At 49.4% G+C, this 22,323-nt stretch overlaps 8 protein-coding genes across 8 annotated transcripts; 4 read left to right on the top strand and 4 right to left on the bottom strand.

The window, feature by feature from the left end:
- Positions 1–7,866: 7,866 nt before the first annotated feature.
- Positions 7,867–8,865, top strand: BDV37DRAFT_267760 (uncharacterized protein; the record flags this gene model as incomplete). The annotated part of the gene is made up of 5 exons (XM_032084070.1): positions 7,867–7,919; positions 7,978–8,089; positions 8,120–8,390; positions 8,452–8,591; positions 8,659–8,865. The coding sequence occupies 5 exons, from the start codon at positions 7,867–7,869 to the stop codon at positions 8,863–8,865; spliced, it is 783 nt and encodes a 260-aa protein (XP_031946882.1).
- Positions 8,866–9,103: 238 nt separating this feature from the next.
- On the bottom strand, positions 9,104–9,847 carry BDV37DRAFT_277902 (uncharacterized protein; the record flags this gene model as incomplete). Its single annotated transcript, XM_032085900.1, has 3 exons — positions 9,104–9,246; positions 9,297–9,693; positions 9,800–9,847. The coding sequence occupies 3 exons, from the start codon at positions 9,845–9,847 to the stop codon at positions 9,104–9,106; spliced, it is 588 nt and encodes a 195-aa protein (XP_031946881.1).
- Positions 9,848–10,564: 717 nt separating this feature from the next.
- On the bottom strand, positions 10,565–12,707 carry BDV37DRAFT_79199 (glycoside hydrolase family 15 protein). The gene is made up of 3 exons (XM_032091226.1): positions 12,263–12,707; positions 11,396–12,203; positions 10,565–11,344 (listed from the first exon to the last, which is right to left on the bottom strand). Exons 1-3 carry the CDS (start codon positions 12,483–12,485, stop codon positions 10,894–10,896), a joined length of 1,482 nt encoding a protein of 493 aa, XP_031946880.1. The 5' UTR covers positions 12,486–12,707; the 3' UTR covers positions 10,565–10,893.
- Positions 12,708–13,592: 885 nt separating this feature from the next.
- Positions 13,593–14,739, top strand: BDV37DRAFT_277900 (uncharacterized protein; the record flags this gene model as incomplete). Its single annotated transcript, XM_032085899.1, has 5 exons — positions 13,593–13,751; positions 13,799–14,174; positions 14,234–14,354; positions 14,402–14,551; positions 14,607–14,739. The coding sequence occupies 5 exons, from the start codon at positions 13,593–13,595 to the stop codon at positions 14,737–14,739; spliced, it is 939 nt and encodes a 312-aa protein (XP_031946879.1).
- A 437-nt stretch (positions 14,740–15,176) lies between these two features.
- On the bottom strand, positions 15,177–16,043 carry BDV37DRAFT_79216 (uncharacterized protein). Its single transcript, XM_032091227.1, has one exon. The coding sequence runs from the start codon at positions 15,824–15,826 to the stop codon at positions 15,317–15,319; it is 510 nt and encodes a 169-aa protein (XP_031946878.1). The 5' UTR covers positions 15,827–16,043; the 3' UTR covers positions 15,177–15,316.
- An 880-nt stretch (positions 16,044–16,923) lies between these two features.
- BDV37DRAFT_277899 (glycoside hydrolase family 71 protein) lies at positions 16,924–19,037 on the top strand (the record flags this gene model as incomplete). Its single annotated transcript, XM_032085898.1, has 5 exons — positions 16,924–17,052; positions 17,101–17,644; positions 17,705–17,930; positions 17,977–18,434; positions 18,496–19,037. 5 exons carry the CDS (start codon positions 16,924–16,926, stop codon positions 19,035–19,037), a joined length of 1,899 nt encoding a protein of 632 aa, XP_031946877.1.
- Positions 19,038–19,353: 316 nt separating this feature from the next.
- BDV37DRAFT_236255 (V-type ATPase assembly factor PKR1) lies at positions 19,354–20,860 on the bottom strand. The gene has a single exon (XM_032080593.1). It carries the CDS (start codon positions 20,332–20,334, stop codon positions 19,792–19,794), a length of 543 nt encoding a protein of 180 aa, XP_031946876.1. The 5' UTR covers positions 20,335–20,860; the 3' UTR covers positions 19,354–19,791.
- Positions 20,861–21,174: 314 nt separating this feature from the next.
- On the top strand, positions 21,175–22,304 carry BDV37DRAFT_79174 (uncharacterized protein). Its single transcript, XM_032091225.1, has 4 exons — positions 21,175–21,237; positions 21,296–21,944; positions 22,020–22,106; positions 22,224–22,304. The coding sequence occupies exons 2-4, from the start codon at positions 21,570–21,572 to the stop codon at positions 22,236–22,238; spliced, it is 477 nt and encodes a 158-aa protein (XP_031946875.1). The 5' UTR covers positions 21,175–21,237; positions 21,296–21,569; the 3' UTR covers positions 22,239–22,304.
- The last annotated feature ends 19 nt before the right edge of the window (positions 22,305–22,323 follow it).

The raw sequence follows: 22,323 nt of genomic DNA, 5'->3' as shown, positions 1-22,323 counted from the left end.
TTTGACTGACTGGCCGCAGACATTGTGTTTCCTTTTTTTTGCCCCTTCTCCCTGAACTTTTGTTCTCTTCTTGGACGCACCAGCGGCCTTGGAAGAGGAGGGGGAGAAGTTCAGAGCCAGGAAAAAAAAATAAAAATAAAAAGGGAAAAAGGTCCACACCAATGGAGTAAGGTTCATTGTTGATGAAATTGCTCTGTCAACTCTTAATTCTTTCCCCCCGTTTTCTTCCTCTGTCATCAAGCGTTCACGACGGGGTCAAAGATCTAACTCGGGATACTCAATCCAGAATAGTTCTGCACAACGATTTCCGACATCCTAAGATAACCATGGAAATGATTCGACTGAACTAAAAACGCAGGCTATTCGGGAACCGCACCTTCCCGCCTAGCTCCACCCTACCGTGCCTGGGATGCTCCGAATAGAATGATACGTGCTGGGCGGGCAATTGGAAATGTCTACGAATTTTCGATGGACCCAAGGTTACGGCGGATCCTTGGTGAAGCGCATGGTGAGAAACAAGAACAAGCTGCTGGATCCGTCGTAAGGGACCGGGGGAGGTAAGCTCCTGGCCCCGGCATTGGGGAAGCGTAAATTGTTTTTCAGCCCCAAGGAGCTAATGGACGCCATGTAGGGTGCCCGTTTTTTCCCTGTCTCTCTTTGGCCGGCTATTGCTTATTGAATTGGGGGCCAGGGTGGTTAGCATGTACCCGATTCGTACTTTGGAACTAAGCGTCTAACTTAGGGCGGGTACCGGACCAGGAGGAAACGGCGCCGGCTGGCATACGTGGAGCCATGTTCTGGGCTTAGGATCGTCATGATAGGGAGACGGGTGCTTGAGATCAGGACCCAGGACCACATGGCGATAAGCAGTCATGGGTGGTTCAGGTTGGGGAGGGACCCTTCCCTGAGGTAATTAGCATTAACGGGTGCATGGGCTCACTCCATATCTAGCGTTCTAACTATGGCACAATCCATAACGTCCCTGGAATGGAGACCCATTTCTCAACCTACCAAGAAGTCAACGTACCCGCTCATGGCTGCGTGATGGAGACAAATTCTACGCCGTACGTAGACGACTTTTGGAAAGGAAAGGAAAATAATTGTCGGTCGCTTTTCTCTCGCGTTCGTTTGGCCCCCACCGACTTAGGCGTCGCCAGCCACAATTGGGGGATCCGCATTTTTTCGATCAAGACAATTCGTATTATTATATTACTTTTTGCTATTAGGGGATTCACCCCGACCATTAGTGAAAAACAATACAAAATACCAGACAAATACGAAGATGACAAAAGAAAAACGGACAACCATGGAAAAAATCAGGGAAAAAAAAAGTTAGGGATGAAAAACACTAAAAAGCAAAAAAAGAGAAACAAAATCAACCCATTTTCTAGGTTCTGGATTGTTCTTCCACACTTGCACTCATGGTTGGTCCCCACCCCATTCTATTCAATTATCAACCAAAATACTGACTTGAACCGAACTTGTAACAAATTAAAAAGAAGAGGAGAAAAAAAAAAACAAAAAAAAAAAAAAGCCCACATCCAGGCCAAGACATCTCCGTAGATAACAAACCGGACCATGGCGGACACCTTTCGATGCAAGCTTGAGAACCTTGTTGTTGGAAGGCATCCAACCAGTCTGTTGGGAGCGAATACGGTTTTTTTTTTTTTTTCAACTATATTATGATTCTATCACATGGCTCGGCGCACCAACCGCCAACACTGAAACACTGGCGGGAAATACTCGATCGAAGCGCCTCGGCGACGAAGGTCAGGCAAACGGATATGACACGTTGTTTTTACCACTCTACCACGAATCAGAGCAGATGGTGTGGTTGGTGACGTCCACGGTAAGGATCGGCCAGGATCAAGAACCTTCATGTTCGATAACCGCTCGGCCGGAACGCGCTCGCATGGAAAGCGTATCGAATACATCATCCTCGTCGGCTTGGTGTCGAGGACTGCGCGTGGCCGTCCCTATCGGCGCCAGTGATCGACCACTGAGGGCGGGTTTAGACTTGCGCTTAGACATAAGTCAAAAAGGAAAATAGATTAATCGACCAAGTTAACGGATGGTCAGGCCGATACTATTACGAAGTATGTGTCACTTGATCCAAAACCCCATCTCGGAGGCATATCAGTCAGTTTCCTCCGTCCTCTGCCTCTCCTACGGCTTCGCTTCTATTCCCCACAGAGGCAGTGATTGGTCCATCGCAATTAAATGCTGGGGCCGTTTCTCGGCGAACACCAACCGACGCGCCTTTCCCTTGGGAAAAACAATTCCATGAACTCTGATTTGGGAAACTGGGCATTTTCCACGAGGTAACGCCGACATCGCACGCGATTCTGGCCCCTGATGGAGAAATTGCTAGACGGGATTTGCAAGGTAGGTAACATCACGACTCCACCGCCTCATCAATTCCACATCTTAATATCTTCGGATATACCCTCTGGCTCCTGTCGATGGGTATATATCAATGACAGAGTTTGGGCCGAGTGTCTCAACCCGAGACCTCTTTCTTCAGGATCAGACGATCGACTGGTCTCCACGTGCGGTGGCACTTTTATCGATCCTGCTAGGCTTTCTCCAACGACTCCGTAGTTCGGGATCCCATCTGGCCAGTGGGTATTCTACATGGGCTCCCAGTAAGCTGGGGTCTTCTATGGACCGGGATTAGAGAATCTTTAATTAACCACCCTGCACTTCCGATAGCGCGATAAGACAGCGCCAGCGTTCAAGGCAAAGCCTAACGGGTACCCGCCCCTTGTCCAACGTCGTACAGGGCCATGCAAGCCGCAAGCGATGCACGCACGTACCGCCCGCGAACAACGGTCGGTAGTCAGCCAGACTCAACACAACCCTTACAGATATATATATATATATAAAAGGGAGACTCGATGTACGGAGTACATACGGAGTACATTGATTGGAATAGCACTAATCATGTTTCACCCCTAACCATGGTCCCGACAATTTGGTCACTAACCCCCTCTTGTCCACAGCGCGTCCCATGGTCCCATGCTTCGGGTCCGGGAAGCAACACATCTGCTCTTCTTCCTGCGCCCACACAATTCCCAGTTCAACCCTCAAGAAAGACATTCGGTCTCCGATTGAGTCGTAGAACCTTACCGGATCCGGTATATGATCTGCCAGACCGTTGAAGATCGATGGACGGGTTCCAGCAACTATGCTGGAACCGGGAATAGTCCAGCCCACCGGCGAAAGGCATCAAACAATGGTTTGCTACACTAAAAATGGTTCAGTATAAATTAAGTAGTATTATTTTTCGCTCTCCTTTCTTTGCCTGCGGAAACTTCCCGCCCGCCCCAACTAGTCAGTACTACCTACCGATTAGGGCTGACGGTGATGAATTAGGCAGAGATGCCTCTCCAGATAGAGAAAGGCCCAATCATGTCGATTGGGTTTCACGTTGAAGGACAAGGTGTCATCCACGTGGGATTCCCATTTTGGTACCCCTGCATCTTCCCGGTCCACTTCTGGTACGTCATGTGCCAGGACTTACCAGGCTAGGTAAATGGTTTTACCTTCCGTTCTTATTAAGTGGGTTCCAAAATTCTTAACGATACTAGTACTAAGTATTAGTAGTAGTCTCGCTTAGTAGGTAACCTCCATATTGACACAGTTCGGACTACGTACCCCATGTCTAGGAACTGCGGTTTCATCTACGGAGAAAATGTGTCAGCGGACACGGAAGATAAATTAACTGCGTGCTATTATAGCCTCTCGCTGACCGCTATTTGTGGCTAAGTCCAGGAAAGCAATGACAAATCATAGAACCAGAGCCGACAATGGGACGATCAATCCGGAATAGTAAGGAAAAAATTAAGATTAGAAGGAACAGGCACAGAAAATCCTTCACAACGCCGCCAATGACAGAAAATATCCCGAAGGAATGAGAGTAAGTCACTACTAATACCTACGACCTACTATAATCGTTGGAGCCGGGCAATGCAGTCGATCTTGGGCCTGGCATATTAGCATTATATATCATTACTACGTAGTTATAGTGTGATTGATTATAGATTGATTGCCAATGGTACTTAGTTGGCCTCTTGCGGATCTTTCCGGCTATAAACGGAGTCTGTAGATCCTCTGTTCTGCAGAAAGGATGAAGAAGACAGATTTTGATAAACAATCTTTAGTAACTTCCTCTGCTTAATTAAACCCGAGACAAATATCTAGACATATATGCCATTCTAGATGGTGTGATCCCACCCCTGTGAACGCCATGCTGTGTAGGCATCCACGATTCAATCAATTAGCAATTGATGAATACAAAATAAACACCGGATAAGGCCCCGGTAGATGCATGACTGTCGGGCAATTCTGTCGGTCCGAGACCACACTGATAGGGATTAGTGTCTATAGTGTGAATATTGAGTTTAGGAGGATTGCCTCTCCCGTTCAACGGTTCTTCTCTCTTCTTGGAGTCATTTGGTGAACCAAGGATTGATATCAAATGAAACCCGAGAAGCTCGTATGTATTCCCAAGCGAAACCAGAAAAGTGAAGAGAAAAAAGAATACTAGGATAGAGGGGCCTTTGACGAAGTGTATATCTCCGTAGCTTTACCATCCTACACCGGTTAACCGTGGAAACCGGCCGAAGAAACTCTTGGTATCTTTTGAGAATGCTTTATAGTTTTCGTAGACCGGAGGAGATAATATCTCTAATCCGGTGCATGCAGTCGAGCCGATATACCTGATCTCATCTGGAGAAGTACCATCTAGGCTAAGCAAACGAAGATCTCACAGAAAGGCAACACGGCACGTTTATTGAATAGAGACTAGAAGTCACCGTTATCGACACAAGTCACTAAGGTCCTGTGAAAGGACCCCTGCGGGTACCGTCAGGCGACCTCCCTAGGTAGTTCTAGTGCATCAAAACTCCTTGTTCTCCTGCTACATTTACAATCCTGTATTATAATATGACCAAGTACTATTCGGACCCTGATCCTCACCCCACAGGACATGACATACGCAGCGCGCTGTGTGTTATCATGCCTCGACTTCGAGTCAGGTAGTATCTGAGCGAGATCCTCAGGGATGCGAGTCTTTCAGGCCCTGTGCGCTGTGACATACAGCGACAAAAGAAAGATATTGGCTGAGACAGGCGCACATACCACGGGGGTATATCATTTCACGCGAATAGCCAGCTTCGCTCTGCGATACCAGTACCGGTTGATCTTGATTATAATGCGTCAGATCTAGCCACGGCGGACAGGACTTGTCGATTGCATCACGGCAAACAATTGGAAGGTAGCCAGATGTGCCCCCCCCCCCTATTAGTAGTTCAATTGGCTAGCCCCTAACACACGTTTATCAGACAAATAGGTTGCTTTGGCAATTGTATATCACAGTGTCAAAGGGAGATCCAAGAGATAGCTATCAATATGGGAACATCCGAAAGATATATCTACCAATAGGTTGGCCTGTTGTTATAGAGCTGAACGGAATCAAGCCATATGAGCTGATATGAAAAAGAGGGGAGCTGAGCTGAAAGCACAAGTGGAATGACGGAATCAAAGGATTCGGACCAACAGAAAATCGCAACTTGGTTTCTTCAGGAAGACGCCTACAGCCCTATCGAATATCGTATTATCTCGCTATTAACACATCACTTAGCACGTGATTGGGATATTGATTAAAGTCAATATGGTCGGTTAGAAGCCAAATGTCTGGAATAAAGAAAGGAAAACGATGTGTGGCAGAGGAGAATTCTGTCTCCTGGGAAGCAAACCAGCCTTACTTTGAGCCTGTGACTCGCCGCCGTTATCTTCATGGAATTGGGCGCCAAGTTTCAGGCGCTGAAACCTGGAAGCGAACTTAGGGCTATGGCCATAAATAGCTTGAAACCGCCAACCTTTCTATGAGAGCTTTGAAGGCATGGTTCTCGTCGCAGAAAAAAGAGCGAGCCTAATAAGCTTATAGAGCCTGCTGAGCGCCCCTGTGTAAGCCCTCGCTGATCCACGAACTATCTATATATGGTGTCCCGCAGCTAGCAGAACGGGTGGAGACGGAGCTATACGATCATCTGTATGGCCTGTATCGACCGGAGACCGAAAGCCAGACATCAAACTATGTCATTTGCCGGGGGCTGGGTGCAACCAGGATATTCTTGCTGCTAATCTTCACCTAGGGGTTGTCGCAACTTGAGGTCCCGGTGGTATTTGGATCTAACACACACATACTATCTAACAGCAAATCATTGAGGGTCGAGGCGACCGCGTCAGTGTGATGGCGCCAACTGACGCCGTCATCGTGCTCCTCAACTAAAGAAGCAAGGCCGCCGTTGAAAGACATAGAGGTTCACTAGAGGGCATAACTTTTGCCAGATTGGGTCCGATGATAATGAATTCAGAGTTAATTGTAAATGCCATTAAGAAAGGACATCCATGGTTCACCAATGACTATATCACTGGAAAACGAGATGTTTCCTCTGGTAATTAGCCGCTTACGCTATCATGCTCGGATCAGTCTTGCGAAGGAGGGATATATGCCTGTCTAGCCGCTAAAGTCTGTCTCTGTATTATTCTGGTTTACTATATATTGTTGAAGGCTTAAATCGCTCGATTTCCCTCATCCCTACGCTTGATCATCCGCTTGAAGAGATAAGGTGAAATCGCCTCTATCGCTATATTTTCGTTCTAGGAAACACGTCAACGCGTCAATATACCTTCTGAGTGGAATATTAGTAAACGGTATATAGAGGGCTTGGCCAGCTCCCTAGAATACACAGCCACAGAATAGGGCTCCTGAATCCTTTGGTTTAAGCCTACATAGTATAGAATAGTCTATACTCTATAATACAATACTACTGTTATTTAACCTAAGAAAAGGATATAGAGAGGATAAACTCAAGAAGTCTGCTGAAAGAGGCCTTGCCAGACTACTACCTACTCTCAAAACATTGAGCTGGGGTTGATCTACTTCTTTGTCATAGTAGCTGACAGAAGCACCTCACGCTGAGAAGGCTGTCGTGGAGCGGAAAACACTGTGAGAGCGATGACGCAGTTTATGTAGTTTGTCTAGGTATAAGTTGAATACAAAAGCTTTCACAACTCCTCAAACTAATGGCAATCGTCCGGCTTGCAAGGACGTCGACATGGATTAGAACGGGTTGACCTGGATATACGGCCAGCACATCGGAGAACAAGGGATATTCAAGTAGCATAGCCCTCAGTCTTACTCCTCCTTTCACATATCCATACGCTATATCGGATATGCCTGGTAAGAACCAAGTCGGCTTACGACACGTGTACATTCCCGTTTAAAGCAAGCTGGCATTCGGCTATAAAATTATGCGATGTCTCTTATTGTATAGAACTGGCTACTGTAGGGTCTATAGCCGCGCTGGCCAGACTAGCACATAATTACGATTCCAATCACAGTGGGGCTCATTCCTGGCCTGGTTTCCCCCCTCCTTCCCCTTATGAACATAGGCATTAAGACTGTAACGTTATGAATCACGCTATAGCAGACCAACAGTCGGTCCGGGCGATTTAGTGGATGAGCGGTTGCTTATCCCCGTTAGGACCCCTGTCGGCACCACCTGGCAAACCTTGTCATAACCACTAATGGGTTTCAAGGATTGTTTACTAGACAACTCCACGCTAAAGGTAGTGCTGACTCTGACTCATGTAGAGCGAGTTATTTATGCAAGTGAGGGTTAGTGGAAGTTGTACCTCTTTGCTCAGTGGCCCAGTGGGAAACAAAGAAACTTCATTTTTGGTTCACCTTTCCAACTAACCACAACATTTAAGCTGGCTTTCTGCCTCAATTCATGCTCCTTTCCCCCTTTAGAGTCTGCCATATCTAATCCGGAGAGATAATATAATGCGTGTAAGATGGCCTCATCTCCGGAATACGTTTTCTCCCGGGATCACCTGGACAACAACCGGTAAGTCCATCGAGGAGCAAGGGAACTCAGTCCACATACTAAGCACTAGCACCAACAGGATCAACCTGCAACACTATTTGGTAGTTCAACTGTTTGGATATCGCATCCACCCCTCCATTCCAACCCAGAGCCCGGATCTGCGGATTGCCGATTGTTGGCACAGGCACCGGGTAAGCCAATGAAATGGACGTTCCCTTCAGGGCCAATCTAAAAGTAGCAGTATATGGCTCACGGACCTGGCTGGCGAGCTGCCTAAGTCGGCTCGTCTAGATACTCTGGATATCTCGTTTGCCGCCGCCCCCTTGCCGGAGATGCTCCCACCCAGCGTGAGTTTGCACCAGTGGGACGTCAAGACTGACGTGTCGGAGCATCTGATGGGCGTCTATGATGTGGTTCATCTTCGCTTTTTCGCCTTTGTTATCCAGGAGTACGAGTTGGATGCGATACTAGAAAGACTCCTCAAACTTCTGAGTCAGTGTTCCCTTTACTTTACTGGACGCTTGAAGGACAGCCTTACTGAACTGCTACAGAGCCTGGGGATATATCCAATGGACCGACATTGATATCAGCTCCCTCCGGCTGGAAAAGATCCGGCCGGATATTCAGGCCGACGCGCAGGTCAAGTTGATGAACCAGTTCAAAGGGAACGATAACCGGCTGGACTCAGCCTGGGTCCCCACCCTGGCCAAGCGCCTCGCCAACAAAGGACTGATTGATATCGTAACCAATTGCGCGAGAGGCGCCACCACACTTAGCTTTGGCGCTACACGAGGTGGGATTACTGGCAACCGAGGTCCTCACACGGAACAAGGCAAGCAGTGGTACCGAGGAAGTAGCGAGAGTGATGAAGCGGACGCTGGCTCAAGCTGCAAAGGAGACTCGAGACGGATCGTATTTAGCCTTTACTAGATACACCGTGGTGGCGCGCAAGAAGGATCCTGCGTGAATTCCTTCTGTTTTCGTAAAGGAAGCTGTGTCGACGAGCGCGGCCATTGTGATTCCAAAGTCAAGCCTCGCCTAAATGCCCCATTTAATCGTTCATGACTGTGTTAATAGTACAAGATCCCTGTTCTTGTCGGCTGTATACATCGTGAATATATAGGTACACATATAGATAGCTCAGTCAGTCCATGTCACTCAAGCATCCACAAGATATAGCAAAACAGAAAGAAAAGCATAAGAAATCAAACCCACCCCGCCTCCACCCCCTTCCTAACAGCATCCTCCCTCTTCCTCCTGACCTCCTCATCCTCCTCATCGTCCCCCTCAAATGGCCCGACCCAGGCCCACGCCCCAAAATCCCCCTCCACAGGCCCACGTTCCTCATCTACCACTCCTCAAACCCCATATTCCCAATATCCAAATTACAGAACATACCCCACGCCCTCGCCCACGGAATCCGGCACATCCGATATCCCTCACCATTCCCCTCCCAATCTTCATCCTCCCGATCCTCCGGAGCCACATACTCGGCCAACAAACAAGTCTCCATCTCCAGACCCTTCTGGTCAATGACTAGCCAATTCGAGGCCGACAGCCCCGCATCCCTGAATAGGTCCTGGGTGGTCGGATCGTCGAGGTAAGCGTAGATCTCGCGGGGGGATTTGGATGCGAAGGCGTTGGTGGTGGCTGTTAGGGTGGGTTCTTCTGACATGGGGAGAGGTGGGATGGAGGGTGTTGTCTGGGTGGGTGGGGGGTTGGTGAGGATGAGGGTCCACTGTGGGGGACAGTTGAATTCGTAGTCTGCTAGGTGGAGGAGGGCTTTGTTTATGGTCTGCATGTGTTTGAGGGTTAGTTAATTAATTTACTTGATTTGGGGGGTTTTGGTGGTGTTGACCAAAGTACTAGTTAGGGTTGGTTGTGTATGACATGCCACATACTTTGATTGGGGCCTCTGGGGCTGTGATGAAGAGGGGCCAGTTACTCATTATTGTAGGGATAGTTGTTTAATTGATTAATTGATTGATAGATTGATAGATTGAGACCAGAGTGAATGGGTTTCTGGAGTGGGAATAAAGATTTGGATATACTTATATTTCTATAGCTTCTTTAGGTTCCTGGGAAGGCAGCCACAGGCTGTGCAAGGCAGCAGGGCTGGTGGGGATTGATCGACATGGTCGGTGCTCTCTGGGCTTATGCTCGTCAGGACCCATTCTATGCGCAGACTCTATCTAAAGATTGAATATTATATGCGAGTGCTTCTACGACCTCGCTGTACTACCATCTACATACATAATTACTCTTATATGTACAGTATTCTATAAAGCAAGCCACACACACACAATCAAAATGACGTTTACTATATTACTGCTCCACATGTAACGTTATTACTATATTAAAACACCGTACCCACTATCCATATCTTTCGCGCAAGAAACGGATGAGACCTCAGTGAGGAAAGCTCGTCGGCTCACCCAGGATCCTCCCTGCCCTGGAGCGCGCGATATAAACCACAAAAACAGGGTATGTCTGCTTCGCATTCATCGAGCTATCTCGCCCCTCTCTTAATAACAGAATTGTCTTAGCTCTTCTAGAATCAGGAAAGATTGTTTTATCTTAAATCAAAATAGCTTCTTATACAATACTTTGGACAGTTCTGGTATATTGTAAGAGATATAGCCCGGGGGCACTATATTCCAAATGTCGGATAATTGAGATCAACGACCCAGAATGGCCTGGGATCATCTATATAGTATAGTGGATGGTCGACTAACTAGGGAAGTAATCAATTTTGTGGTCCTTTTAACTTCACAAGTTGTGACAGTCTCCCGCATTAGGATCAAAATCGTCCATATAAAATGGTATTGTCCAGCCAGTACTAAAAATAGCATCTTTGTTGTTGAAACAATAATGAGCGACGAGTATACAACAAACATACACAGTATGGCCGCATATAGACAAGCAAAAACAACAGCCGTGACACGAAACCAGAGTAGACTACACACAGTGAGAAATACAATCTTGCGACCTTCACCTACCACGAGCCAACGGTAGGAGTAGTGTAACTCCCAGAAGCTGTAGCCCCCGAGCATTGGCTGGGAACTTCATTAGCCGTGGAAGACCCCCAACTAGCAGGAACAGTGCCGCTCCGTCTATCAGCAGCACTCAGGAATGCGGCATACGACCAAGTCAGATCGGACGCCGAAACCGGACTGCCTTGGTCCCGACTGTACTGCTCGGCCAGAGCGCCGTTCTCGGGAGTATACTTCTGGACAACGGAGATGAAGCCGTCTGCGTAGGCCTTGACGGCGCTTGTGAGAGATTCGTAGGCCGAGGAGGACTTGGCATAGGATCCGGTGGTGACGTTGCCAGAGAGGTCCTGGAAGAAGGGAAGAGAGGTGTCGGTGACGTTCACTTGACCTTGTTTGTCCCACTGGTATAGGGCGTCATAGAGCAATTCTGCGGCGACTAGGGTGGTAAGATACCTATTCTATATTAGTTTGAAGTTCAGAATCAAGGTGAGACATAGTACCGACCATGGATTCCCTCCCTGGTAGTTGTCCTCTGGGTAACGGCCCACTGCTGCGGCCTTTCCGGCTCCTAGTCCATTGTTGATACCGTAGACTGACCGGAAAGAGTCCACCACAATCTTATGGTTCGACAGAGCGCGAGAGGAGCAGGGCTGGAACGTGGTATCATCACAAGCGGCAGCCGGGTCAAAAGTATGGATGGAGGCCAAAAGCGAGTTGGTGTCCAGCCCACTGCGTCCATTGGTGGGGATGTTAGAAAGCACAGCGGACCCATTCCAGAAGTCCTGAAGATGGCAGAGGATTTGCGGCGCCACGGAGCAACCCGCACATTCCTCTCCGAGAGCCTTCGCAAACGCGTCGCCCTCCACCAAGGCCTTGTGCTGTACAGCAGTAGTAAAGAAGGAACTGCCTTGAACCTCTTCCCAGAGATCAAACGTGCTCTGGTTCCAGTACTGGCCCACGTAGGACAGATCATTCTGGACAATTGGCCAGATGTTCGTTTTGACAAGAGATTGCTTGTCTTTGGAGATTAAGTAGTTGCCATATGCGATTAAGGCGGAAGCACGTAAAGCTGGCCCATCCCGCTGAGGCCGGCCCCAAGAATCGGTGAATTGAGAGATGTTGACGTAAAACTTGGGCTCAGCAAGACCCGAGCCATCCGACAGGCTGCCGGATGGGTTGGAGACTGCCTGCTGGGTCGCTTGAGAGTCAACATAATTCTGGATGGTAGACTCCAGAGTCGAGTCTCCCGCAATGAATTGCTCGATCACTTCCGCCATGGTCAGGCCAGCGTCGCGCGTCCAGGTATAGAAGTCTAAAGATCATCAGTTCCGTGACTATATGGAGCGGTCTCGAGAGTGGGATTGTACGAACAGTCGGGATTGCTTTTGGATGGGGAAGCCACAACGATACCCGCGGCAGCCCCTTCTACAAGACTGCCGTTGGGGCCGATATTATTGAGGACCCCCTGTTTGGCAATGGGGGTCTGTTTCTCAATGAAGGCGCCGACATCTGACTGCCTCTTGTGGACAGGAAATGACGGATGCGCGACAGCGCCTGCAATGGCATTGAGGGAAATAAGAAAGCTGTTCCGCATGATGGAGGTGACTTTCAAGAACCAGGAGCTGATTGTAGGTGTTTGTTGTCTGCCTCATTCGAAGTGAGAAAATTCAGGTCCCTTTATAGCACGACCTAGACGCGACGTAGACGATGGAGTGAACTGATCAGCAATAAGTTTCATGACATTAACGAGCAGGGAACGGGCCGATCAGTCGGAGATTACTCGAATCTCGCAACGGCTTTCCGAAGAGCAAAGGACCCATACTGAAGCAGATCCGGTATTAATTTCCGGAGTTCAGCGTCGCGGATCCAATTGGGATCGATATTGCGTCGGAGAGACTAAAAGTGATCATCCCGATATCTGCCCGTGCCGGCATTGTCTTGGATGCCACTGGTGGAAACCCCATCGCGCTGAACGGCCGAGTCTTAGTCGAGTTTAAATACTCTTATGCGGTGGGGAGTTATTCTTGACTGTGTTTAAGTTACGCCACGATCGAGGCCGAGTGATGTGATGTACATACATACATCACCTTTAGTTGTGATCCGGGTAGCATCCGGGCCATGCAACTAGGCGCATTCTTCGATCCTTGGCAGTATTTCTCATGACAAGTAAATATTTCCCTGTTTGAGATAGATGTCCCTTGTTTGGTGAATGGCCGATTCGCCGCCATTAGGCCGGACACGATGGCATTCCCAATATGCAACGGGTATGCTGCCGCCTTGAATTTGATTGGCTTCAAATTCAGACGACGTGCCGTGGCGCTCATACAGGCAGTGGCCATAATGATCCTTGGATTACCCGCCGGTGCCTGACTTGATACAGTTGGTATCTGCAAAAGTTCGGGAAGCAAGAAAAGTTCATGACGTTATCCATCACATCGACGTCATCACATGACCCCCGCTACTCCATACAACTTGTGAAATTTGCCCTAAGAATGTTTCTAGAAGTCAGTTTAGCTAGACTGACCTGAGACGGTCATACCGGTGGAGAATACTTCCTCTTGACATGGGAGGCGTAGTCTGGCCGCCACCCCATGCACGGAGACACAATTTCCATGTTGAAGTCCAACTGCAGACATTGGGTTTCTTTACTGCTATATCCTTACTGCTACGGATAGCCATTGCACAGGTGACCTAGTGGTCAATGAGTAACGACCCGCAGACTGGCTTTGGTCGGCCATTCTTCATCGTGACCTGGGTTGAGACTGGCTTGGCACTGGTTCTACTGTCTGCAAGATGCTTTACATCCTGGAAGATTATTCGATATACAGGACCTGACCTGATTCTGGCGATCATTACTTTTGTATGTCCCTCTGTTCAGCATATAACCTGACGACTGACGAGAACTAGATTTTTGGCATTGCAAGCATGGCCATGATCACTGTGGGAGCAGCATACGGCGTCGGAACTCCCTCAGCTACCCTAACATACAATGATGATAGGAATGCTCTCTTGTTTGGTTGGATTAGTCAGTCCGTGTCTCTCATCGCGATTGGTCTTGGGAAGGTTGCCCTTGTGGTTTTTATAGAGCATCTCCAGGAGTACGAAACAAAGTCCAAGCGGGCGTTTCTTTGGTTTATTGCCGGAAGTAATTTCATCGTCAATATGATTGCTGCTATTCTAGTCTTTCTTCAGTGCTCCCCTGCAAAGAAGCTCTGGGATGAACAGATACCTGGACGTTGTCCCGGGCGGAAAAGGGTTCAGATCTTCGGGTATATCCAGGCACGTGAGTAGCGTACGCCAGGAGAATGAATATAATTTAGGGCTAATAAGCTGTTGTTCTAGCGTACTCAGCATTCTGTGATTTTGCCTTGGCGGTTTACCCCGTGCTCATATTTCGCAAAGTTCAGGCGTTTTCACTGCGACAAAAAATTGGCCTTTCAGTCCTCATGGGGCTCGGTATAGTGTAAGGAGCCCCCCAGCGATGCAACTGTGTTGATTGACTTGCAATAGGGCGGGAGCCTGTACCATCGTCAAGACTGTTAAACTGAAGCTCTTGACCAAAGTCGAAGATACCACATGCACGTACTCACGACCTGAGAAGCCAAGATCCATATTAACTATCAAGCCAGATACACTGGGTGAATTGATTTTGTGGAACCAGTACGTACAATGTATGGCTTGACTCGCTACAATATGCAGAACTGACACGATCCAGGACCGAAATGTGGGTTGTCTTTATGGTCTGCTGCATTCCACCGACCACAGCCTTTTTCAGGTTTGCATATCGACAAGGTGCTAGCAAGGTTAGCTCAATCATGCTCCGGATACGGTCCAGTGATGAGGTGTAAAGGTGTGCCATGATGTATAGACCATTTCCGTCGGGCACCCTACTAAGAGAGTGGCAGGTTCAATACTATAACATCGGCCGGAGGTGTCTATATCAAGAAGATCTCATTTATGATCATAAACGTAATTGTCTCAGTAATCCGTCATCATTCTGTGCTTCCTGTGTGACAATATCAGCTCGGCAATATCTGATGAAGCAGAGACGACGTAGACCCAGAAGGCCGACAATGAAACATCGTAGATCAAGGTCACAAGCATGGACCCCATCAGTGCATCTATGTGTTCCGACCTGGGCCTAGAATTCATCCAAATTGATATACGTAGCAGCACAGCGTGTTCAGGCAACATACAGGACTACATATTCATGCTGAGCTCACCTCGATGTGGTATTTGCAGCCGGACGACCGCCACCGACACGCCCATGCATAAGTGTCTGAAGCCGTTGCTACCGTCTTGAGAGAATAAATCCTCCATTGGAGATGATCAAGAACGTCATTCGATCATTTCGGCCCTCCCCAGCGGGTGCTTGGGCACTGACTCTGTCACAACCCAAATCTAATGTAACGGATGAGGGGGTAATTACGTTGAAGAAGACCCGGTATTCAGTTCCAAGTTACAGATCTGCACGCCACACTCGGCAAATGCTTCAACTGCATATACTCCACTAATCAGCAGGCAGACCTGGTGACGAGACTTTTCTAGAATGCTACGCCGTGCAGAGTCGCGTGAACACTTTTCCTTCGACTGGAAATAGAAGTGGAGGGGGTACGATGTGAATAGCAACAATTGCTGTCCAGAGAAGGATGATACGTCTTGGCTCTCACTCGCTATCCCGTGGTTGCAGTGAGTCTCGCCGTCTCGGGTATGTGCACTGCGAATGACTGGATGGCCTACCCCAGAGATCAACAACATATGCACGACAAGCTTCGAGATCACACTTGGAACAGGTAACAAGTGACCAATACCTGAATCTTCATCGCGCTTATGCGACTGAGCTGGCAAATTGCCGGCAGCTGCTCCATTCCTGGATGTATGATCTAGGTTTAATCCGAACCCAAATGCGCGAGGTTGTTCCCTCCTCCGAGCCATGCGCAGAACTCACCCGACCGCGTGCATCCTGTTCTTGCCCCAGTCAGCAGCAGTGTGTCACCCCCAGTGAGGCTTGGCTACCGATAGCGCAGGTGATGCACTTGAGTTGCACAGCATTTGTGTACTGGCGGGATGCGGGCCATTGGTGTGGTCCATTCCTTGGGCCCCTTCGGCACTGAACATCTCCTCGGGAATTCAGGACAAACGCATTCAGACTGTGTTGGTATCCTGTGCTCGATGTGGTTGCAGATACATGCAGAGGCTCCAGTTGGTCATAGGCAACAAGCTATGCGGCATTTCCGGTTGCCGCGTGTGTTTGCGGGATGACAATATGATTCTAGACGTATCATACCGACTGATACCGAAGATCTGCGGCGCTGTTGATCTCTTCATTATACTTCATTCAATCGAGTTCCTGTTTGACCACACATGTTCATTGGCTTATGTTTGCTTTGATACGATGTGATATGTCAACCCTAAGCCGACGTCCCAACCGGAAGTCTTTCGACATGAAATGAAAGTCACACCTAATCTTCCCTGTGAAACGCTGCTTCTTCGACTTTTCTTTATACCCCGCAACTTTGAAACACTGTGAGCAACCCTTCATAGGGCGCCTACGGTGCACTAGTCCTTTAGCGCCCAACGTTAAACGGTTAGACATTAGGTCTCTATCCAACAGCCCGTCCAGTTGCAGGACAGCGGCTAACTGAAGCATACAGGATTGCCCAATCTAATTTCGACCTCGCTGCTTCACTGCCCTCGTTATACCGGCTGATGGCTCGAGTAATCTCCACCTGTGGTCATCTAGAATGAGAAGGTTGCCATACAACAGGGTTTTATCGACTAGTCCTGTCGGAGATTATGCTACTCTTTGTTCAAAGCTGCTGATGTCTCGGTCCCCGTTGTCTTCTTACCCCCTGTCTTTCAGGAAATATTCTTTATACCTTATTCAAGGTAACAGCCATCATGGTTGCATCTGTGGAGGCTTCCGTGATTTGGTGAGAAGCATATAAGAGCGGATGGGGGCATACAGACCTCTCGTTATCGTAGATCTTCTTTCTCTACCTTATCCCATCAAGGCTTGACCACTACGCAACATGAAGATCAAGCCCTTTGTTCTAGGCATAGCCTCCGTGCTCAGCTCCCTGGTGGACGCACTACCGAGCCCAGGCAATGAGACCAGCAAGCCACAGGCCTCGGACCGAATGGTCTTTGCCCATTTCATGGTAGGCCATCTCCATAGAATCAAGCGTCCAGCCCTAACGATCTAGTAGATCGGAATCGTCAGCAACCGCAAGTCGGCCGCCGATTTCGACAGCGACATGAAACGCGCGAAAGACTTAGGGATCGACGCCTTCGCCCTCAACATTGGCGTGGACCGCGTCGACCCCTTCACAGATACACAATTGGAGTTTGCGTACCAGTCGGCCGCGAACAATGACATGAAGGTTTTTATATCCTTCGACTTCAACTGGTGGAAAGAAGACTCCGAGGCCTCTCTAGTTGGGCAGAAGATTGCCAAGTTTGGGGGAAAGCCGGCACAGCTCATGATGGACGGCAAGATTTTCGTCTCATCGTTTGCGGGTGACCGAGTGGATGTCAACGCGATCCGTTCTGCTGCTGGCCGGCCCATCTACTGGGCTCCGAACTACCACCGACCGGAGAGCGCTGATATCTCCAAAGTGGATGCTCTGCTGAACTGGATGGCCTGGCCCAATGATGGGAACAACAAGGCACCTAAGCCCGGTCGTCTTGTGACCGTGCAGGATGGCGATAAGAAGTATATGAATGCGTTGGGAGGCAAGCCCTATATCGCTCGTGAGCAAATTCCTATGCCCTAATTTATGTCGTCTAGACCAGAGCTAACCTCGCCGTCAGCCGTCTCGCCTTGGTTCTCTACCCACTTTGGTCCCGAAGTCCCATATAGTAAGAACTGGGTCTTTCCGTCGGACAATCTCTGGTATGAGCGATGGATTGAGATGTTGCACCTCAAGCCACGCTTCATTGAAATCGTCACTTGGAACGACTACGGTGAATCCCATTACATTGCCCCTCTGGCCTCTCCCCACACAGATGACGGATGTTCCAAATATGTCAATGACATGTAAGCCAGCGCCTCCTCATGACCATTTCACTACTAACACCAATAGGCCACATAATGGCTGGATGGAACTGGCCCGGCCTTTCATTGCCGCCTACAAGGCGGGTGCCTCATCCGTTAACGAATATATCAAGGACGAGCAATTGATCTACTGGTATCGACCCTCTCCCCGCGGCGCAAACTGCGACGCCACCGACACCTGCATGGTTCCCGCAGACAACAGCAGCGGCAATTACTTCATGGGCCGGCCGAATGGCTGGGAGTCCATGGATGACGTGGTCTTCATCGTCTCCATGTTGAAGTCCCCTGCCAAGATCCAGGTCTCCTCGGGGACCAGCCAGCAAGTCTTCGAGGCCAAGGCTGGCGCCACAGCCTTCAAAGCCCCGATGGGCGTCGGGCAGCAGAGCTTCGCCGTGGTCCGCGACAACAAGATGGTCCTGGCCGGGACGAGTCCAAAGGATATCATCGAGGGGTGTGTGTGCGGTATCTATAACTTCAATGCCTTCGGTGAGTATATCCCACTGGAACCATAACGCACCTTGACGCCACTAACAACTCTCTCTTCTAGTCGGGATGCTCCCCGCGGAGCCCATGGACAACCTCCAGCCAGACAGTCTCGCCCGCTTCGCCCAAGGCCTCAAGGTGCAATGCGAAGCCAGACCGTCGCTAAAACCACCACCTCCTCCACCATCAACAATCAATCCCAACCCACCTACCAACCCTCCAAACCCACCGATGAATCCTCCAAACCCTCCTCCAACAAACAATCCCCCTCCTCCACCGCCCCCTACCACAACCCAAAACCCACCACCACCGCCAACGAACAACCCTCCCCCAAACAATCCTCCCCCAAATCAGCCCCCAGGAACTGTCTGCACCGGTGGCACAGGCCAAGACAACCACAAAGGTCTCTGCGACTTCTGCTGCCACTATGGCTATTGCCCACCGGGACCCTGCACCTGCAACGCATACGGCGCCCCAGTCCCGACACCACCATCAACAGGCCAGAGAGGTGTGCCCGCAAACGGACTCGACGACTCCTACAAGGGCCTGTGCAGCTTCGCTTGCGACCACGGCTATTGTCCGCCGGGGGCGTGCAGACTCGCCTGATAAAAGGATTCGGGGGTTTAGATTCTGGGAATCGGAATGAATCGATCAATTTCGTTCGCTATATTCTGCACTGACGTATACGGGAGATTGTCAGCTGGTTGGAACACACATTCTTTGTTTTCTTCTTCAGCTTCTTTTTTTGTTTTCCGGGAGCGTTGGAGACGCTCGGAATTTGTTGATGGTTGATTTTCCTTGGTGCTTGTCGCTGGTCGTGTGCTGCGGAAAACGAAATCCAGGGGGTGCTTTTTATACCGCCTGTTGACACCTTTTTTCTTTTTTTTTTTTTTTTTTTTTTTTTTTTTTTTTTTTTTTTTTTTTTTTTTTTTTTTTTTTTTTTTTTTTTTTTTTTTTGTATGTAGGTTGACCTTCATTTATAAAATATGGTTTGTTTTTGCTGTACTTGTTATGTGCGCTTCGTACGGCTGCTATGAGTCTGCTATGAGTGGTGTTCATGTTTACAAGCGATGGACGCAAAAATTGATGGTCTGTCATTGATATTCTCTTCAGACAGGCATGACGAACGTAAGTAAGTCTCGGAGCGAGCTATCATGGCCAAATCCATTTTACCAAAGGTGTATAAGCAGAGTCGTCATCTATGGGGTATCTGTCGGTACACGCAAACCAAAATGCACGTCGAACAAATAGTTATATCAACTGATACGGAAGTATCTTTAAGGAGGCACTGCCTGTGAGCAGCACTCGAGCAACTGCAAGACAGGCCCTCCCAAATTTCTTATCCAAACAGAACTTATGCCTAAGCAGTGGCTTTGTCATCCACCTTTTCCCATTCGCTATCTGTACTCACATAGCCGGAGCTCTCTCCGCTCATGCTGGGCCGTTTCCGGATCCCTCCCTGCTGCTCCGGCGGTTGAGGAGTAGCAGCCGCCGTCGTGGTGGACGGCGGGGCGGCAGCGGACACCGCAGAGATTTTACGTTCCATCAGGCTCTCGGTTTCAGTGTCACTTTCCGTGCTATCCAGCGCTCCCGGTGTTTTCCGACTAGCTTCCGATCTCCTCTTGTCATCGTCGTCTTCGTCGGTGACCAGTTCCTTTGACTGTGTCTTTTCAGCCTCTTGTGCCTGCACCGCGATCAATTCCTGAGCAAACCAGTTGATCGACCACCATAGCGACGCGGAGAGGACGGAGAGGACGACGAAGTGGATGCTGTAGGTCGCGAGGAGGAGCAGGAAGAGGACCAGCTGGAGCGCGGCGAAAGTGGCGTTGGCTGCGACGAGCAGGGTGGGAGTGGGACCCGGGGTAAAGATGCTCGCCCAAAGATCCTCCACAAACGATACCATAATTTCTGATGATGCCTCGGGGCCGGGTTACTTGCGGGGGAAAGGAAAGGGAGACGGATTCCGTGTCTGAGACAGGGGTCTGCACTGTGGAATGACGTTGAGTCGGAAAATGGAATCCGCGGGGGTGTTTCGCCTGCGCTACTGCACGACTGTTAGTGATGCAAACGCAAAACGCGGTTCGGTCGGGATGCCATCTGCCAAGCTGCACGGGGTTTCACAAACCAGTTTCCAAGTCGGACGCGCTGAATCAAGGCGCCGTCTGGGTTTGGTGGAAGAGAGAACGTTCAGGACGCTTGTGTCTCCGAAAAGTCGGCGGGTAACCGAAGCTGAGCGGTCGGAATTTGAAATGCGAGATGTGGAGAAGGTCAAGGCCGGAAAACTGGAGCCAGCCCCAAGTTGGTCCAGGGAGCTAGACCTGAGTTAAAAATCAGTGGTCCTTCCCCGTGGGGATTAATTCACGACTAGAGGGCGGAGGAGAGAAGAGGTGGAGTAGCAGCACGTATGGATTAATTTGCTGTTGGCGATGTGGACGGTTTTGTAAGGGAAAACAAAAGGAAGAAGAGAAGAAAAGACGAAGAAGATAAGGCACGTCATACAGCAGAGGGGCAGAACTACAGCAAACCTCAGGCAGTCAGGCCGTCAGGTAGGATACATGATCGGACGCTATTCCACGTCCGGTCAGCTTCAGGCATCACCCGTGATCGATTTGATACTAAACATCGAAAAATCTCATGATAAGGCCAAATGATTTGTTTCTCCCCCTTCGGGCAGCCAAAAGACTGATTCGTGTTCCTAGCTCTTTGGCGCTGGTCAACTTTTCGGCTACTTGGGAGCGTAGTTCGGGAATTCTCGGTTCCCTCTCCTCCCTATACTGAATGATTTGGTCTTTGTTCCCCAACTAGAGTAAATCAACCTTTGCCCTAAGTACGTCGTGTTACTCTATCTCTCTCTCTCTCTCTAGTCAAAGGGCGTATACGGACAACGGGCCGGTCGGCTTTCGAAATGCCCTCTTTCAGTTGCCGTCTCTGAATGCAACTCTAAACACGATCACCCGCCAAACCTTTCCCCCCGCAACCCCGTAGGAAGCCGCCTGCCATGATTTGATACGATCCCGAGGTCTACATTGGTGACCCCCACAACTCTCCTCCTTGCCGTGAATGATGACATCTTGAACAAACTGGGTGACCTCCTATACGCTGCGTGTCCTTGGGTTTCACTAGCTGGCGGGGGGATCCATGTCGGCGCATATTCCACGTTGCGGTGGAGGAGATTCGAATTTCTGGACATGCTCGCGGAAGATTCCTGTCGCGGCACTCGTGATTTGCTGTTTGCCTAAACCGGCGGAGGGCGGTATTCGGCACGTGCCCGTGCGGTATCACGGGTCGTATCGTATCCAGGACCACAGGAAAGGTAGGGTTAGACAGCAAATATTCGACTTCGAACATGACTCCTGCCCTGCACAAACACACATAGAACTGTCTATCATACATCCATGTCCGAGGGGATACTGCAAGAATGATTCTAGGGCCAGCCATGGTTTCTATCCTCTTCTATCGCCATATCTACCCGTTCCACCAACTGGGAATGAATTTCTACCGGCTTCCAACCATGTAGGCCCACTATCAAAAGTTTCCCCAAAGCTAGCCGGGAACTTTCTCAATGTAGTTTAGACTAAGTCTGTCTAGGCTTTCCCATCGACGGCCCACTCTCGTAACCGCTTCCTATTCGGCCATCCAGCGGATCGTCCTTCCATCCAGACAAGCTACGACGGGGTAGGGTTATTTTCTTCTTTGCTTTTCTGTCTCATGGATCTGGAAGCTACTCGACCGTCCTGCGAATCAGGACTGCAGCTCGGCCTTTGGCTTTTGCTAATCTCTGGTTGGCTCCAGGGTCTGAAGTACTAGTAATTCGTATAGGTGGGCAACCCTATCATGTTCTCTATATAAATCGTACGGTAGCTCCTGAAGTTCCCACCCTCTCTTGTGTTAC

The sequence above is a fragment of the Aspergillus pseudonomiae genome, assembly GCF_009193645.1.
Source record: "Aspergillus pseudonomiae strain CBS 119388 unplaced genomic scaffold BDV37scaffold_2, whole genome shotgun sequence".
NCBI lineage: Eukaryota > Fungi > Ascomycota > Eurotiomycetes > Eurotiales > Aspergillaceae > Aspergillus > Aspergillus pseudonomiae.
Note: the sequence above shows the minus strand (reverse complement) of the source record. Positions and strands in the feature narration are given on the sequence as shown.

What these genes read in the sequence shown, in the direction of transcription:
- BDV37DRAFT_79199 (XM_032091226.1), bottom strand. Translation starts at nt 12,485, where the DNA reads ATGCGGAACAGCTTTCTTATTTCCCTCAATGCCATTGCAGGCGCTGTC. An exon ending in ATCCAAAAGCAATCCCGACT is followed by an intron (nt 12,204 to 12,262) that starts GTTCGTACAATC and finishes GATGATCTTTAG; the next exon opens with ACTTCTATACCTGGACGCGC. An exon ending in TACCAGGGAGGGAATCCATG is followed by an intron (nt 11,345 to 11,395) that starts GTCGGTACTATG and finishes AATATAGAATAG; the next exon opens with GTATCTTACCACCCTAGTCG.
- BDV37DRAFT_79216 (XM_032091227.1), bottom strand. Translation starts at nt 15,826, where the DNA reads ATGGCTCGGAGGAGGGAACAACCTCGCGCATTTGGGTTCGGATTAAAC.
- BDV37DRAFT_236255 (XM_032080593.1), bottom strand. Translation starts at nt 20,334, where the DNA reads ATGGTATCGTTTGTGGAGGATCTTTGGGCGAGCATCTTTACCCCGGGT.
- BDV37DRAFT_79174 (XM_032091225.1), top strand. Translation starts at nt 21,570, where the DNA reads ATGTCGGCGCATATTCCACGTTGCGGTGGAGGAGATTCGAATTTCTGG. An exon ending in TTCTACCGGCTTCCAACCAT is followed by an intron (nt 21,945 to 22,019) that starts GTAGGCCCACTA and finishes AAGTCTGTCTAG; the next exon opens with GCTTTCCCATCGACGGCCCA.